This window comes from Mixophyes fleayi, chromosome 4, assembly GCF_038048845.1.
Source record: "Mixophyes fleayi isolate aMixFle1 chromosome 4, aMixFle1.hap1, whole genome shotgun sequence".
Lineage (NCBI taxonomy): Eukaryota > Metazoa > Chordata > Amphibia > Anura > Limnodynastidae > Mixophyes > Mixophyes fleayi.
Genome location: NC_134405.1, coordinates 159,525,928 through 159,541,980, shown reverse-complemented (window position 1 = coordinate 159,541,980; position 16,053 = coordinate 159,525,928). Strand labels below are relative to the sequence as shown.

General features: G+C 34.4%; 1 protein-coding gene across 2 annotated transcripts in view; it reads right to left on the bottom strand.

Moving 5' to 3' along the window:
- The window catches only part of PCLO (piccolo presynaptic cytomatrix protein), a 239,553-nt gene that overhangs the window by 58,342 nt on the left and 165,158 nt on the right, over positions 1-16,053 (bottom strand). Inside the window, exons 7-9 of one of the 2 annotated variants that reach the window (XM_075208696.1) lie at positions 6,402-8,574; positions 3,309-3,326; positions 227-360 (exon numbers count right to left, since the gene is read on the bottom strand). In XM_075208696.1, the coding sequence (XP_075064797.1) occupies positions 227-360; positions 3,309-3,326; positions 6,402-8,574 (2,325 nt within the window). The remainder of the gene's footprint in view (positions 1-226; positions 361-3,308; positions 3,327-6,401; positions 8,575-16,053) is intronic. The other variant, XM_075208697.1, reaches the window with a different exon arrangement.

The window sequence follows — 16,053 nt, the reverse complement described above, 5'->3', positions numbered from 1 at the left end:
TTCTATGCTCACCAGTGACAACATGACCAGTGCTTTAAACTCACATTAATATATTTTAAATGTATTAATATGTTTGTCAATTTTAAATAAACTCAATATGGTTATATTATCATTGGAGTATCCTCCTCATCAAGACCAGTCACTTATTTGTACCATCCTGTGCAGTGTAAAATATGTCACACTTATATTTGTGTCACGCAGTTGACTCTCCTTTCCAACATCTTACTTGGTCTTGTTGATGAGATGGTCTGGTGTGTGACAATTTGTCGGGCAGTTTTCGGTCAATTCCATGCCCATTTTCCAGACGTGATTCTCTAGGCTTGTCGAACCAGTCGGTTTCTTCACGACGAAGATGATAGGCTTTGGAAATCAATGAAATGTCAATATCTCTATTTTAAGCATTAATCAAGAAGGGAGGAGAGAAGTTTTGCCTTGGGGCAGTCATGCAAAGGACAAATCATGCAGGCCAAGATCATAAGTACACATAGACAAGCAGAACAGCAGCTAGTGGTGTAATGTGCAAAGCAAGAATGAGTTAGATCACTTAAAACCCACAAACCAATTGCCATGCCATCAGTGTCATGGAACTTAAATATTCTCTAATCATTTTTTATTGGGTGCAGTGAGATGTGGCCTCATGTATACAGTTATTGTGCAGAATAACAAGAAATAAAAAATGAAAAAGGGATGAGCTTCCCAAAAAAAGTCATCAGACATAATTTAAAAACTAGACACCAAAAATATATGGAAGTGGATAGAGAAAAGTATAGCAAAGTGTTATTTGAGAATTCTACAATTGTAACTTCCCAATAAATCACTGTTCCCTACAGTTTTTTTAAAACTCCTTTTCCACAAGTGTTCCCCCAATGAATACGGTTATAGTACACTGGTTGATGTTCAAATAGTATAAACAGAAAACTGTGACAAGAAGGTGTAGCCTATATATATATATTTAACAATATTACATAAGTATATATAACTATATGTATTATTTGTATAAGTATATCTGTAAAGTGGTATGTACATTTTTAATGTAAATCAACGAAAAACTCACAAATAAAATGATTGCTAATAATGAAAAATGAAGGTAATCATTTAATGAAAGGCATAAAAGAAAAGATAAGGTTCACTATTGCAATTTTTAGGCTTAATGATCGGTTTGTTAATATATAAATGGCATTAGTCAAAATAGAAATTTCTAAGTGCTTTTTCTAACTCCTTAGAAAAACACAAAATAAACACAGTAATATGAGTCTCTACCACAGACATCGACCCAATGCCTTGTCATTGTTGTTTCTACTGAACTTTAACAGATTACACTGCTTCTCTGTAATGAAGGTGCTTGGGATCTACATTGTGGTCCTGGTGTGGGACTAGGTACTAAAACTACTTTGTGGGGCTATATAGTGGTATTATGAGCTATATGGTGGCATTGAAAATATCATGATAGCGCTATAATTCTATATAATGCTATATGACTGCACTGTGAGGCTAAATGGAACAATATAATAAAATGTGGTTTTATGTGGCTATACGGCGACATATAAGGCTTTATAGTGGGAGTGGAGTATGTGTGGCTATGTAACACTATCTGAGGCTTTGGTGGCACTATGAGACTATATGATGACAGCTGGTTAGATTATACAGGTTTATGGTGACATTCTGGGGGGTATGTGGCATTTTGGAACTGTAAGTGGCATTATGGAACTGATAGTCAGGAATGGAAATGTAACATGTGCTAGATACTGGGCTTTATATTATGGAAGTTGGGTCCCATGTGCACAATGTTCATTGTTTTTCAATACCACACACAAATATTTACCATTGCATGTGTTTTATGCTACATACAGCATGCTATGTACATCCTTTTTATCATATTTTATTACTCACAAGGATTCCAATGTGAATAAATATTCAAGTTGGCAAATATAAAGAATACATTTGGGCACAACTATGCAACTAAGATTTATCAATAATTCAATTTCCTAGTAAGAAAAGTATAAATGAGGCCTAAATAATCTTTACAAGCACTGAGTGTTGTTATACATACAATTAATGATATGTGGCATGATCTTATACTTAATTTTCACACACACAGCTATATGTGCATTGCAAATGTGATACTGTATTTTCTTTATATAGTGTCTCCATTGCACATGTAAAATATGATATATACATCGAAGATATATAACTAAAAAGATTAACAAAAATAATTGTTCATTCTACCAATTTAAGGTAACCGTAGAATAAAACCTACTATAATAGAGTATATAAATGTGTAGTACTTTTGCAGAAATGTTTGGACTATGTCATATATAAAGTGGTAAAATAGCACCCTTTTAAAAATGATATTTATAATTTTGCCATGCAGTAAAAGAACAGAATATGCTCAATATTATGGTTTATGTCTTTTGTATAAAATTAAAACTGGACATATATATAGACTTCCTTTGTAATATATTTGTCTTTACACTAAAGCAAGTCTACTAATAAAACAAAGACAGAAAACTATATCCTTATATTGTCATCCAATAAATTACTTTTTCATTAGACATTTGAATGCCACAGACCATATCTAAAATTAAAATGCCAGTACCACAATGTTTAAATATAGAATTTACCGAATCAAAAGTGTCACCAAGATTAAAATGGCTTACCACGAATGGACCAGTACTGAATGCTTTCCACAGAACAATATATACAGTCATAATCCAACGTTTCCAACGTTTTGATGGATATCACTTTCAAGTGCAAACCAGTATCAACAAATGAGGTGAAAGACACGATCTAATGATGTACACTCATGGGACTTTTGTTGCGTCATTCAATTAATTTGCATTGTCATACACTTTAGTTTTGTCCTCTATAAGATATGGAATTTTTGTACATCAGGTATTTTAAAAACCAATGAGCCTGATGGATTAAAAATGTATTTATAAATAAAAATTTTAATTAGGAATGCATGTCTCAGAATTAATACAAATTACTATATTAATAATAATATAATTGATTATAACACGTTTTAGGGTTATGGAGGGTCGATAGCTATGTTTTACAGTAATCTTGTTTGTTTTTTTATTTAAAAAAAGGGTAAGCCAAGTTTTCATATTTGATAAGAAGAATAATTAGGACTAAGGCTTTGATTGATTTAATACATTGGTCACACCATTATTTTTGAGCATTAGCTTTGCTATTTACAGGTTCTATATGATCAAAACATTCCAGTAAGTTCTTATTAAAGAACAAAACTGACATGCAATACAAAGACATTCACAAACTCTACGAGACTGGCAACAGAAGACTCCTACCATCATTAAAGGAATTGTCTGGGGATTTATCCAAAACAAACAGAGAAAACATTCATTTACCAACAGACACATTGTTAACATCAAGTTTTCCAACCACATTATTAAAACAGTTAATGGTAACAGAATGCTTTTTGATAATTCACAGTAGGAAATCTGGACCTCAGAATGGAATATAGCAAATGGGAAAAGCTTATAGCATTACGGGAATAATAATAAGAGTTAGGGAGATATTTAAGTTATTCCTTAGAGATAAAGTGCAAGAAAGCCACTCTTTTTCTGGACGAATAGACTTCTGGGAAATGCCATTTATAGGTCAGCACTTTGACTCAAAGCTTTACCTACTAGGATTTTAAGAGCTTCAAGTAACACCGAGGACCTGAATCAATAAGGAGAGCCAACCATAAAAAAGGAGTAACTTTGCGCCTGGGCAAAACCATGTTGCATTGGAGCGGGGGGTAAAATTAAAATGTGGGGACAGATTTATAGTTGGGATACGGCATGTCCTAGATCAACTTTAAATTTCAGTGTAAAAATAAAGTTATTAAGTATGTGTGTGCTACATAAAAAAGCAGCCAGTAATTTCCTTATGTGCAAAATAATAAACTAACTTGCACCCCTTGCACTGTAAGATGGTTTGTCCAGGAGCAAACTTACTCCTTTTTTTGCTTTGCTCTCCTTCTTGACTCAGGCCCTGATTTTTGACTTACAAAAGACTTACAACCTTGTTAGATCTTATCTATGATCAGTGTTGTCCAAAAAATTATATCCTGGGAAGTGATGCTATAACAAGTGAGTTACACTCTGTCTGTAGGTAGTAATTCTATGTCAGTGGAAACCTATATTATAATCAGAGAGGTTTCATCCTTTCCTTAACAGACTAAATTTTCTATGTGTTTTTCACATGGAGTATTTTTTTTATTTCTTAGACAACAAATGCAAATGTTATATATTCGTAGGGACAGATGAGGCTTTCTGTTGCTAGCATATTTTCAATATGAGGAAAAATCAGGCAAAAATATACAAAAATTAACGTTTCCATGATTTGTTTCCTAGGTTAACTTCAAACAATTAGTTTAAACCAAAAATGCTGCTGTAAAAGTATTCTGCAACTTCTAGGGCTAAATTTACTAAGCTGCGGGTTTGAAAAAGTGGGGATGTTGCCTATAGCAACCAATCAGATTCTAGCTTTCATTTATTTAGTACCTTCTACAAAATGACAGCTAGAATCTGATTGGTTGCTATAGGCAACATCCCCACTTTTTCAAACCCGCAGCTTAGTAAATCTAGCCCCTAGAGTTTAAAGGAACACCATATAAGTACACTTTATCATGAGTTTCAGATACTTTAGTGGGCCATAAATAATATTTATGTTTAAATATGATTGTGTGTATGTGTGTAGGTTTAAAATTATAAACCTTTTAAACTTCTTCAAGTAACTTTTTAGCTTTAATATGTTTTTCTTTGCAGTAGGGAAGCCACTGTTTTCGTTCTCATTAGATGTCATTAAAATGTCATTAGATATCTTTGGCATCTTGTTGATGTTAGAGCATGTAAAGTTATGCTTTAATACTACAGGCACTGTAGAAAGAGCTTTATAGATATAATAAGACCAATAGGCTCTCTTTCTCTTTTACTACAGGGAATTACGGGTAATGAGGTCACCAGAATCTCCATGTGACATGGAAGATATCCTCTGGTGCCTTTACACAGTGTTCTATGTTAGAAGGGTGGGTGCAGCTATCTAATTTCTTCGGACATAATCAAACAATTCCCAGCAGATTCACTAATCCGGCAAGCATACCAACCCCAGAACATACATTTAGTTGTTCTATATTAAGTTTTTAACAATGAACCAGCTGGCAAACATTTCAAACTTTTAATCTTATTATGCTTTAATTAAGCCAACTCACATTATCACTAATGTAAACAATTAAAGTAAGTTGACTGGCAGATATCATTGAAGTCTAAGCATGAGAATATTTCTCTTGACCACATATTGAAGGGTTTGTTGAGTATTTCAAATTCATATAATAATTGTATAATTTTGTCTCTCTAAAATAACCAAATATTACCGTATAAACCAAAATACTGTTGATTGCCTATTGCAATATTAAAATTATTTTTACAGATTGTCATGCAGCAGTAATGTCATGCAGATTATTCATATAATATAATCATAAGCAATTAAAAAAACAGTGCATGCAAATATTTATTAAGTAGCACATATACATTTATTAAACATCAAATAAACAAAGAAGCACAAAAAATGAAAGCACATATTTCACAAACGTTGCAAATATTAATATGCTTTTTGGAATACATATATATTTAGATATATAATGCCTAAATGCACACTGTTATATCTGTGCATTATCTCTCCTTGCTGCTGCAAAAGATTTTAGCATGTGGCAAGGCAGATTGTTGCATGTGCTTACAGCAGCAAGGAGTTAAAAATAGTTAGTTGTCTGTTTTCTTTTTTGGGAACTTTTGTAATATTAAAAACAGTGAAAAAGTGAATAGTTATATGTAATAAAAAAGTCAGGACATAATCTTATACGATAAATATAGACAAATTAATAAGGTTAAAATTGAACCTTTATGCCATGCTACAAAATTAAATTTGCTGAATGCTTATATTGTAACAATAAAAATTAATAGTGCTAATAGTGCTTATACTGAATAATTGTTACACTAAGTGCGCCTAATTTACATGCATTTTACATTATATCAAAGCCATGATGGATATATATGTTATAAAAAGTGACGGTGATATTCTTAATTTTCTAATGTACATAAATTGACTCAAACCACTAGCATAATTTTCCATATAGGATGAAACAATGGTTTATGTATATGTAAATGTAATAATTATAATAATAATAATAAAAACAATAGCAACAATAACACATAGGAAAGCAAAATCAGAAAATCTTTGACAATGTCAAATAAATCAAAGAAAAACACAGTATAATTATGACAGTGAAAGAACACATCAAATCCACATAGGAAAATATCACAACATACATTAATAGCATGCATAGAAATGAAGATTTGTGTTATGATAGTGGTAAATCATTCTAGAACCATGATTACCTTCACTATCAGACATAGCATGCTGAAAGTCATCCATGATGAATGCTATGTCTCGATCATAACCACGAGTTCTGGATTCTTCTCTCATATGCTGTTGTACCTCAGGCAGAGAATGGCTAGATCCAAACTGGTCCCTGGTATCTGCAGATATTGGGGGCAAGGGTCCAGCTGCAGCCCTTGCCATTCCCATTGGTTGGCCAACAGGACTCAGAGGACTTTCTTCTTCAGAATTCTGTGCTACAATTGGAATTCTTCCTCTACTTTGACTTATAGGAAGACTAGATGGTTTTATTCTTCCAGAAGGTGCTGCGTGGTTAAATGTCCCATCTATAGATTCAGCCTCATTAGCTTTCTGTCTTAAAGAAGAACTTGACAAGTCTCGTTTAATTGACAGATCAAGACCATACACTGATGAAGGCCTAGATGAAGGCCTTGATCTACTACCACTTACATAGGGTTTATCAACTTCATCCTGCAATGCAGTTCTCAAGTTTGTATTAAGAGTTGACCCAAGGTTTTGAGCTAAAGCAGGACCCAAGAATTTTTGCTGATCTGTAATGTTTTTCCTCAAGCCATATGTAATATCATCTTGTAGTAGCCTTACCTTTGAAGATATACATGGAACTGATGATGTACTAGAAGAAAGATAGCTTGAATAGTCAGGTTCTAGGTCATGATTTTCCTGGATTGGAGAAAATTTAGATATTTTTTGGTCTAATATTGTCTTTTTATGCTTAGATTGTTGATAAAGTATAGCAGGTGGTAGCTGCTTGGCAGCTTGCTTTTCAAGTGTTAGTCTGCTAATGCTATATTTTTCACTTTTAGGAAAGTGCCTATAAAGACTGTCTGAATGATAATACGGAGAGAATCCAGCAAGGGGATCTAAATTTTCTGTACCCCTACGAAATTCTTGCTTTATTTGATGCTTGAGAAGTTTTAACTCATACGGATCCTCCATTGAATCTTCATCTGTTTTTCCATATGTATGTAGTCTGGTAGAAGATGACATAGGAGCTAAAAAGTCTGTTACTTCAGGAATCCGTCTAGATTCTACAGTTCGAAGAAGACGGTCTGCTTTTGAAAGCTCTTTTTCATGTAGTGCAAACGCAGAACTCATAGAACCAGATCCCTTGGTAAGTTCTCCAATATCATCAATTAAAACATAGTTTCTGGAAGCATGATGCTCAAGATCTGTATAAAAAGAATCTGCAGATATGCTAGACATGGGACTACTTGCCATGCTACTTTTTTCATCTAACCCTAATCGTAAGTCCAAAGTACTATATTTACTTCCAAGATGAGAAACAGAGTAGCTGCTGTCAGTAGACACAGGTGCTATTATAAGAGGTTGGTTTCTAATAACATCATAATGTGATGTTATCTTAGAATCCAAATCTAATGCACCTTGTCTAGTTTTTTGTTGCAAAAGTAACAACTGTGAAGGGTGCTGATAAGAAGATTGTTGTGTTGGTGTTGATTGTGGCTGAGGAGTATAGGACATAGTTGGCACAGTTTGGAAAGTTGGTTGGGTTTGGTATGATGAAACTTGTTGATGATATAATGTTGGTTGATAGAGGGACTGTTGAGGGAACTGTGTTGGAGCTTGAGTAAGTAAAGTAGGGGTCTGATATTGGTATTGAGTATAGGGGCTTGTTTGAGGTGCAAACTGTGTTTCTGTCTGAGTCTGTGGTGGCAAGTAAGGACAATATTCTGTTTGTGGAGCAGTTTGTGGCCTGTCTAAGCCAAGATGACTTTCTATTCTAGTTGGTCTTGTGTTATTAACTTCACTGTCTGACATATAATCACGCTCTTCAGCAACACCTTGCAGGTAGGCTCTCTCTCTCTTTTCTCTCTCTTTCAGTAAAGCTTCTTTTCTCCTATTAATTCCCATTTCCAGATATCTTAGTTTTGCATCAATTTCTTTTTCCTCCTCATCTAATTCTGCTTGTTTCTTGCGCAGCTTTGAAGATTCTCTTTCAACAAGATCCAATTCTCTATCAATATCCTGAAGAATTTTAGCTCGAGCCATCGTTGTTGTTCTACAAATTCTTCTGCGAGAAACAGATCCAACTGTGCCATACGGTGACTGCAAGCCATTGCTGGCTTCGTCTGGTGGTGGGTTTGGTAGGGTTCTCTTTACCTTCTTTTGTGTACCAGTTTGATTGTTTTTAGTCTATGGCAAAGATAAAACAGACATGAACTTTAAGTATACTATGTCAACATTGATGAATAGTTAATACGTACACTTTATAAAAGAAAATAAGCAGACAGCAATTCCAGCTTATTCCTACATACAGTCATATACAGTTTATATAAACATTATTTCAAAGTATACATAATTTATAGAAAAGGGAAAAAAATCCTTTGATATGGCGCCTATAAATAATAAATAAAAACAAACAAGAAATGGCCTAATGGTCAAGCAGCTGAAATACAAAAGGTGGTTGCAAACCCACTATATACAATGCAGTAAACCTCTTCCCTCTGATGAAGTTACTTGTGTAATGAAACGCGTAAGGGATCTCACAAGAAAAACATAGAAGTTGCCTTATATTTTTGACAGATTCATCATAACTAGTTCTACCTGTGGGACATCATGTACTTCTAACATTTGGAGTTTTTTATTCTCATCAACAGCTGCACGAGTGGCTTTATTGTGGTATCTGGAATCAGATTTAGAGGTTGCTCCCTCTTTACAACAAAGAACTTGTCAGGTCTGTATAAATCATTATCCTAGCGGCAGCACAGCCGCAGAAGCCGGTTAAGTGATATACCATCTATATTAGGATACGGTTACAGGCATCTCCACACATTTGCTTTGTACATCTCAGCGTAAGAGTGCCTTATCATTAAGAGACTAATGCGTCTCAAGACCGGAATAAATTGAAGACATCTATACAGCCAACTGACAGAGGTAATATCCTTTGGGAGATACACGGTGTGAGCATACTACACCTCTTATATTGTTATATCTAATATTAAGGAGAACAGACTGATTTTCAGTTCAAGATTTATTGCCACTGACGTGAATACGGCTGATTGCAATTATATACTGGGGATATTGCAGCTTTATGATATGAGCATAATTATACACCTCTAATATTGCTATATACAAAGGAGAACAGATGAATTTCAATTTCATGATCTATAGTCATTGATGTGGACATGGATGATTGCAATATTATATTGAGGATATTGCGGTTATGATCGGATCTTTATTCTACATATTTTTTTCCAGTGACTCAGTTACATTTATATTTTACTTTTACATTTTATTTTGATTGGCCAGTCATATGATTTTTAGTCAATACAAATGATCACATTTCTTCTGAGCTCCATCAGCGCTAAGAGCTCGGTGTGTGTGTGTGTATATGTACAGTTATATATCCGATCCGAGTGTATTACAATCATTTTTTTATTTTGTTTTGAATTTGATTATAGGGTAATTTCTATGTGTGTTTTTTGTTTTTATTATGGTATGATGACATTAATAAATGTTACATTTTATATGGTGATTCGTGACTATTACATTGATTTATTTATTTTTTATTAGCTGGTTGGGTCTTTAGCGCTGCAGTTTGTTTTAGTTTACTATACATAATTTATAGATGTAATTATTACAGTGTGCCTGTTCTAAAAGTCATTTTAAAAGCACAAGGCCCTACAAGACAATACATTTTTAGAAATACTATAAGAAATACAAATTTTACAGTAAATCAAATGTTTAATTTCTAAATTTTAGAGTTGACCTAAAATATTCAAATATTTTTGACAATGGGCAATGATCATTTACAACTAAATTGTTGCTTTTTGTTGCACTACTATATATAACAGTACCTTAATTTGCTCATTAGGAAACACACTGTGATAACTAGGTGATTTTCCACTAAATCTATAGAGTGAATTTGCATAAATAACTGTAGCTGTATATTTATTAGTAAAATGTTGTGTGACTAATGATTAGCACCCATCTTCACCAATCATTGTGTCAATCTGCTATAACTTGCAGGAAGAAAAATATTTTGCATATTTATCTATAGTTCTGAGTTAATGTAGGCAACCGTCAAACCACATAAAATATGGATAGTGCATTTTCTATTGTTCTTTTATTATTATTCTATTCAGTGTTTGAAGTAGGTTGATATACTGTGGTATGCCATACCACCACTTCTCCTACTACTTTTACTGTAAAACTACCAAATTACATTCAATTACATTTTCCATATCACCACTTCTTAAGTTCCATAATGCCACTTGTAATAAATTAATTAGACTTACTTTATTTGATTTTCTGTTCTGACAGGCAATATATCTCAAACAGCATGGAGTCTGAGCTATCTCTCCTATTAGAATCATGTCTAAAGATGCTCCTTTTTTCTGGGTGTTTTACATTAGTTTTGAAAACAGTACCTTCATAAATGGCACGGTTTATATACTTCCCACTTGGGCTTTAGTAAATGTCACGTTTTCCAAACCACATATAAAATGGCGGTTTTGCAAAACCACACTTTAGTAAATTTATCCCAAACTCTTGTATAGGGGAGGGCTGGAAACTTGTTGGTCTGGTGTGTAAAATATTTATGTAGCCATCAAGAAGCAGCCTGGCCTCTTCATACATGACTGATAACAGTCAAAACGCAAAACACACTAGCTCAACATATAGTGGGACATCATGAATTACTAGTCAGTTGTGATGAACTCAGATAAGTTATCCTTTCCTCAATGGAGACTTATTTAAAACATTTTCTCAACCATTTTGCTATTGTTTCTAGGATTCTGCATGTGTTTTGCTATGTTTGATGTGTACATATGACCCATATTTCCAAATGTTTTACAAGTGTTCCCATTGTAATAAAAGTCAGACCGATATTATATGTTTTAGAAATTGATACTATACAAATAGAAAGAGCATAACATTGCATTGAGACTATGGGGTCTCTTTTATCAAATAGCAGCAATATGTAAGATTTTCTATCACTGATTATCGCAGTGATATAAAATATTTTTCACTGCTATTTATTAATAAAATGTCATCAGTGATACTGGGGATGTTCAGCTCCAGGCAGTATTGCTTGACAGCAGTGAAAGGAGACTTACCGCTTGCTAGGCCAGTGCAGAGTCCCTCTGCACACACGGAAGCTGGCTTGCCATATTTTATTGGACGGACCACCCAGTGACGTTTGATTAAGTAATAATAAATAATAGCTCCTAATACCTCTCTTTAGTTTCTTCCACAAACAAACTCACTTAGCTGGGCCTGAAAACATTTTTGTTTGCTGGCTCAAAGTGCCTTTTAAAGTTAGCAGTGTCCTCCAACGGGGGCTATGTCAAGGTGGAACATTTCATGAAAGGAAAGTATGTGAATATTATAGCTTATTGTGCATTTATGATAACATTTATTAAACTATATTATTTTCTGCTCTACAGTTCTCATTTGAAACTGTATTTACTGCTGTGTCCAATGCTGATATGGAACGGGTTCCCAAGCAGCTACTCTGGTTACTTATCCCTGGTATATGGTATATATCTCTGGTAAACAAGGTTGGGCCAGCCCACCCGTGAACTGGGGAAATTCCTAGTGGGCCCAACTGACTGAGGCAGGGGGTGGGGTAGAGTTGGCAGGGGAGTAACACAACCCAAAATAAATATAGAAACTAAGGGTAGATTTATGAAATCTTCCAAAGAGGAGAAGTGGAGGTGTTGCAGATAGCAACCAATTAAGTGCTAGCTATAATTTTAATGTACGAGATAGCTAGAATCTGATTGGTTGCTGTTGGCAAAATCTCCACTTTTCCTTTTTAGCAGATTTGATAAATCTACCTCTAAATCTTAACAACAAAGTAAAACAGTATGCATTGCAACCTTTATTATAAATAGCTAAAGGCTATTTTTAGTGAAATGAACTATTTTCCGTTCTTCAACATCCTTATTTTACCATAAAACATGAACTAAATTACAGGAGATTCTCGTCCAAGGGTTTTTTGGCCTAATATTGAATTTAAAGTTATTTTGAGAAGCATTTAACTGTTTTCGATTTGTTTTTCATCTACAAGTGCGTATTATTATGTGGACCACTAAGAAGCTACCATTTCTTTGCTACTGGTCCACACAGTTGCTCATCCCCATTTTGTGGCCAACTACTGGTCCACTGATTTTCGAGGGACCCTAAGTTTAATATAGCTCTACACATCCCCTAGATGGGGCCAGATCCGTGGCTCCCCCTACTGCTCTGGGTCCAGGACAGTCACCGCATCCACCCATATTATAATACACCACTGCTGCAAGCCAAAAGGTAGGCCCAGGTCCAGGTTACTTTGTACCTAAAATAAGAGTGTATAAACTGTTCTAAAAACTATGATGACGGCCTGAACCAAAGAATCTACAAGGTTTGCTAAATTAATCATTCTCTAGTGCTAGTAATACTGAATGAAATCGAGCAGCCTGAAAATTATGTTACATAACTAACCTTTAGAGCATGTTTTTGTATTAATCTATAATCGACAGTGACCTTTAAGGTACAGATTTCTGAAACTGGTATAATTTCCTATTTCGCTTCACAGTATTGAATCATCCACAAGTCATTAACAGAATGTATTTTCCATTAGTATGTGTATATGTCTATAAAAGCAAATGTCTAAGAAAATAGCAGTCAAGTATTTATTTTAATCTTTCTACATGTATAAAAACTAGTTTATTTTGGTTTTGCTTTGCTTTGTTGAATGCAGTTTAATTGCTGTAATGCAAGATTAACTATATAGACAACTCTTTATGTATGAAGCATTGCATATTCTGCATGAAATTAATGTTTTTACAGAATAACGGTGACCATAATTAACATATTTAATATGTGGAGGGAACAGCCAATTGCATAGATCACTAAAACGTATGGAGCTTTGTGCCAAGATGTTGCATAAGTTATACATCAGTATTGTAGGTAAATGAAAACACTAATTTAATGCAACCAATTTCAGGGTATCTACTTCTTTTTAAGCATATTACTAGTCTTTTATAGGGATTACTCTATATGCCTACAGCTTGTGTTCTATTAGTATGCGCAATGTCTAGCTGTTCCACATTAGCTTTCCTGGTGATCCTGCACATTTGCACCCATACATTTAAACGGTATCTTGTAGGGGTTGACACGCAATCAGCCAATGAGAAGCCTATAGATAGTGCATATTTGCCAACTCTCCCGGAATGTCCGGGAGACTCCCGGATTCCGGGTAGGTCTACCGGACTCCCGCACCTGCCCACTTCCTTGTGAAGTGGGCTGAATTAGATCCAAAATGCCGCGATTCTCCGGGAACAGATCTACCTTCGATCTACCTTACCTCTACCTTACTTCTAGCTCCGCTCTTAGCTAACAATGAATGCTTTGCCCATTGAGAAGTCCACAGTACTGGTCTTTGCAGTATTTGACATGAATGCAGGCCAGCTTCGTCTATTTAATTTTATAAATGTCTAACTCTAATTGTGTGCGTAGTCTTTGAAATGCTGTAGTATAGGTGCAGGCTACCTTTGTCTATCAGCATCAACATTTATTTGTATAGTGGCATGGTATTTGAAAGCTACAACCCTGGCTAACGACAAGTGCATTGTACTACTCTTTGAAGTTTTTGACATGAGTGCAGACCACCTTTGCCTATCATTTTTCATTTATTTATATAGTGACAGCAATTTATATAGCGCTTTACAATTGGTTATCTACTTGTCTCAATATCTACTGATGCCTCTGTCCATATAATGACATCTGACTGTTACTGCCTCTACACATGGGCTTACTTCAACTGGTGGCATGGCAGATGATATTTATTTTGCAGCCCCTGCAATGTTCTACATGCGGTCGTTGAATGTCGAAAATGCCCAGAAAAAATCCTCACACGCAACCACCCTTTTATAAGTATAGATTTCACTGAATGACCCTTTAAAAATTGACAAGTATTGAAAAATAGAAAAAAGTTTAGAATATATAGCGTTTCTTTGGGGTGTGCACCTGTGTTGACACTCACATGCAAATACCCTTTTGTAATATAGATGTCACTGAATGACACTTTTAAAATTGACAAGTATTGCAAAATAGAAAAAAGTTTAGAATATATAGCGGTTTTTGGGATGTGCAGCAGCGTTGACACTCACACGCAAACACCCATTTTTTTTAAAATAAATTTAGATGTCACTAATCTATACAAGATTACTTTCACTAGAATTTTTCTTTTAAAATAAATATATAGATTTGTGTTTTGGATTCTGCTGCTAATAGTCATACAGCAAAAGGACACTGTTTTCTCCACTAAATATATTACTTAGTTCAAAAAGATATCGAACTCAGTCTATATACCACTACTATTATATATGTATTAATAACAACCAGTAGCCACTACTCAGTCTAAACTCTCTGACAAATTGAAATTAAAACAATTGATCAGCAAACTATTCTAGCAGACTGATCCCTACAGAACTACTTTAAAATAATCACACAACTCTATTATTTTCTATGTCCCTCTTTTACCCTGAACGCTATTTTCAGAGCAGAGCACTGCAGTTAACATTCTCCCTACACGCTGCCTGTTCTAAAAGGAGAAAACGAAGGAGGGCTATATATTAAGAAGATATTGATCTACAAATCTCGGATCTGACAGATTTCTCAAAATCCGAATTGCTCATCTCTAGTAAAAATTGTGTGTTGTGTGGCAATAATGATGATCCATCATACCCCATAATGAATACTGCAAAGGGCCCACATCTACTGTGATCCATATAAAAAGGTTGTGAGAATATATTTTTCTCCAATACTAGCATAACCATAGGATCCAAGGCTCGAAAACCCCAGTAATTCTGGAGAATGAACCCCATCCAGTGCTTCAAACGCTTCTCGTTTCTGAATTGATAAATGGAAGAAGATGACATTCAACCAGAGTTCTAGTGAATGGTAGGGATCTCTGGCATGTGACCTTCATGTTTCTGCTATTTGGCGGTAGGGGGATATGCTGAGTAAATGCTGGGTGGAATTACTATTTAAATCCAGGGAGACTGCTTCCCTATGATCACAAATGTATCTCAAGTTGTTCTCAATAAATTCCTGAAACATATATATTGCTCTCTTATATAAAGCAATACATATTTATTTTACATGTATTCCTTTTAAAAGAGAAATGTAACACATATAAATTGGTTTGCAGCCCCAATTAAGGTGGCTCTTAGGATCTGGATGTTTATTTTTTTCCTGTTTGTTAAATGTGAACTACTGCCACATGCTGCACACATAGCAAGTTCACTAAATAATAGAAAATGTGTGTTAGTGGAAATAATGGATATGCCAATATTGAGCAAAACATAATACAGTAACAGTACTTTTTTTTACAAAAGAAAAGTATTTTTCTCCTTACATATTGCTTTGTAAGATTTCAGCATATGTTTAGAGTTGTGATAATGATAGGTCTATTTTTAAAGACAGACTCAGATTAATTACTTGGGTAATATAAGAGTTATGTAAAGGTTATGTTAACACTAGTATGATTTTAGTATTTTATCAATTTGATTTATCTTTGTCAAGCAATTCACTTCAAAGATAAATCCTTCTTGTTTGAAACAATGACTCTATTAACTTTCTAGGGTACGATGTGACTGAGATAGAAGTTTTATAAGATAAGGT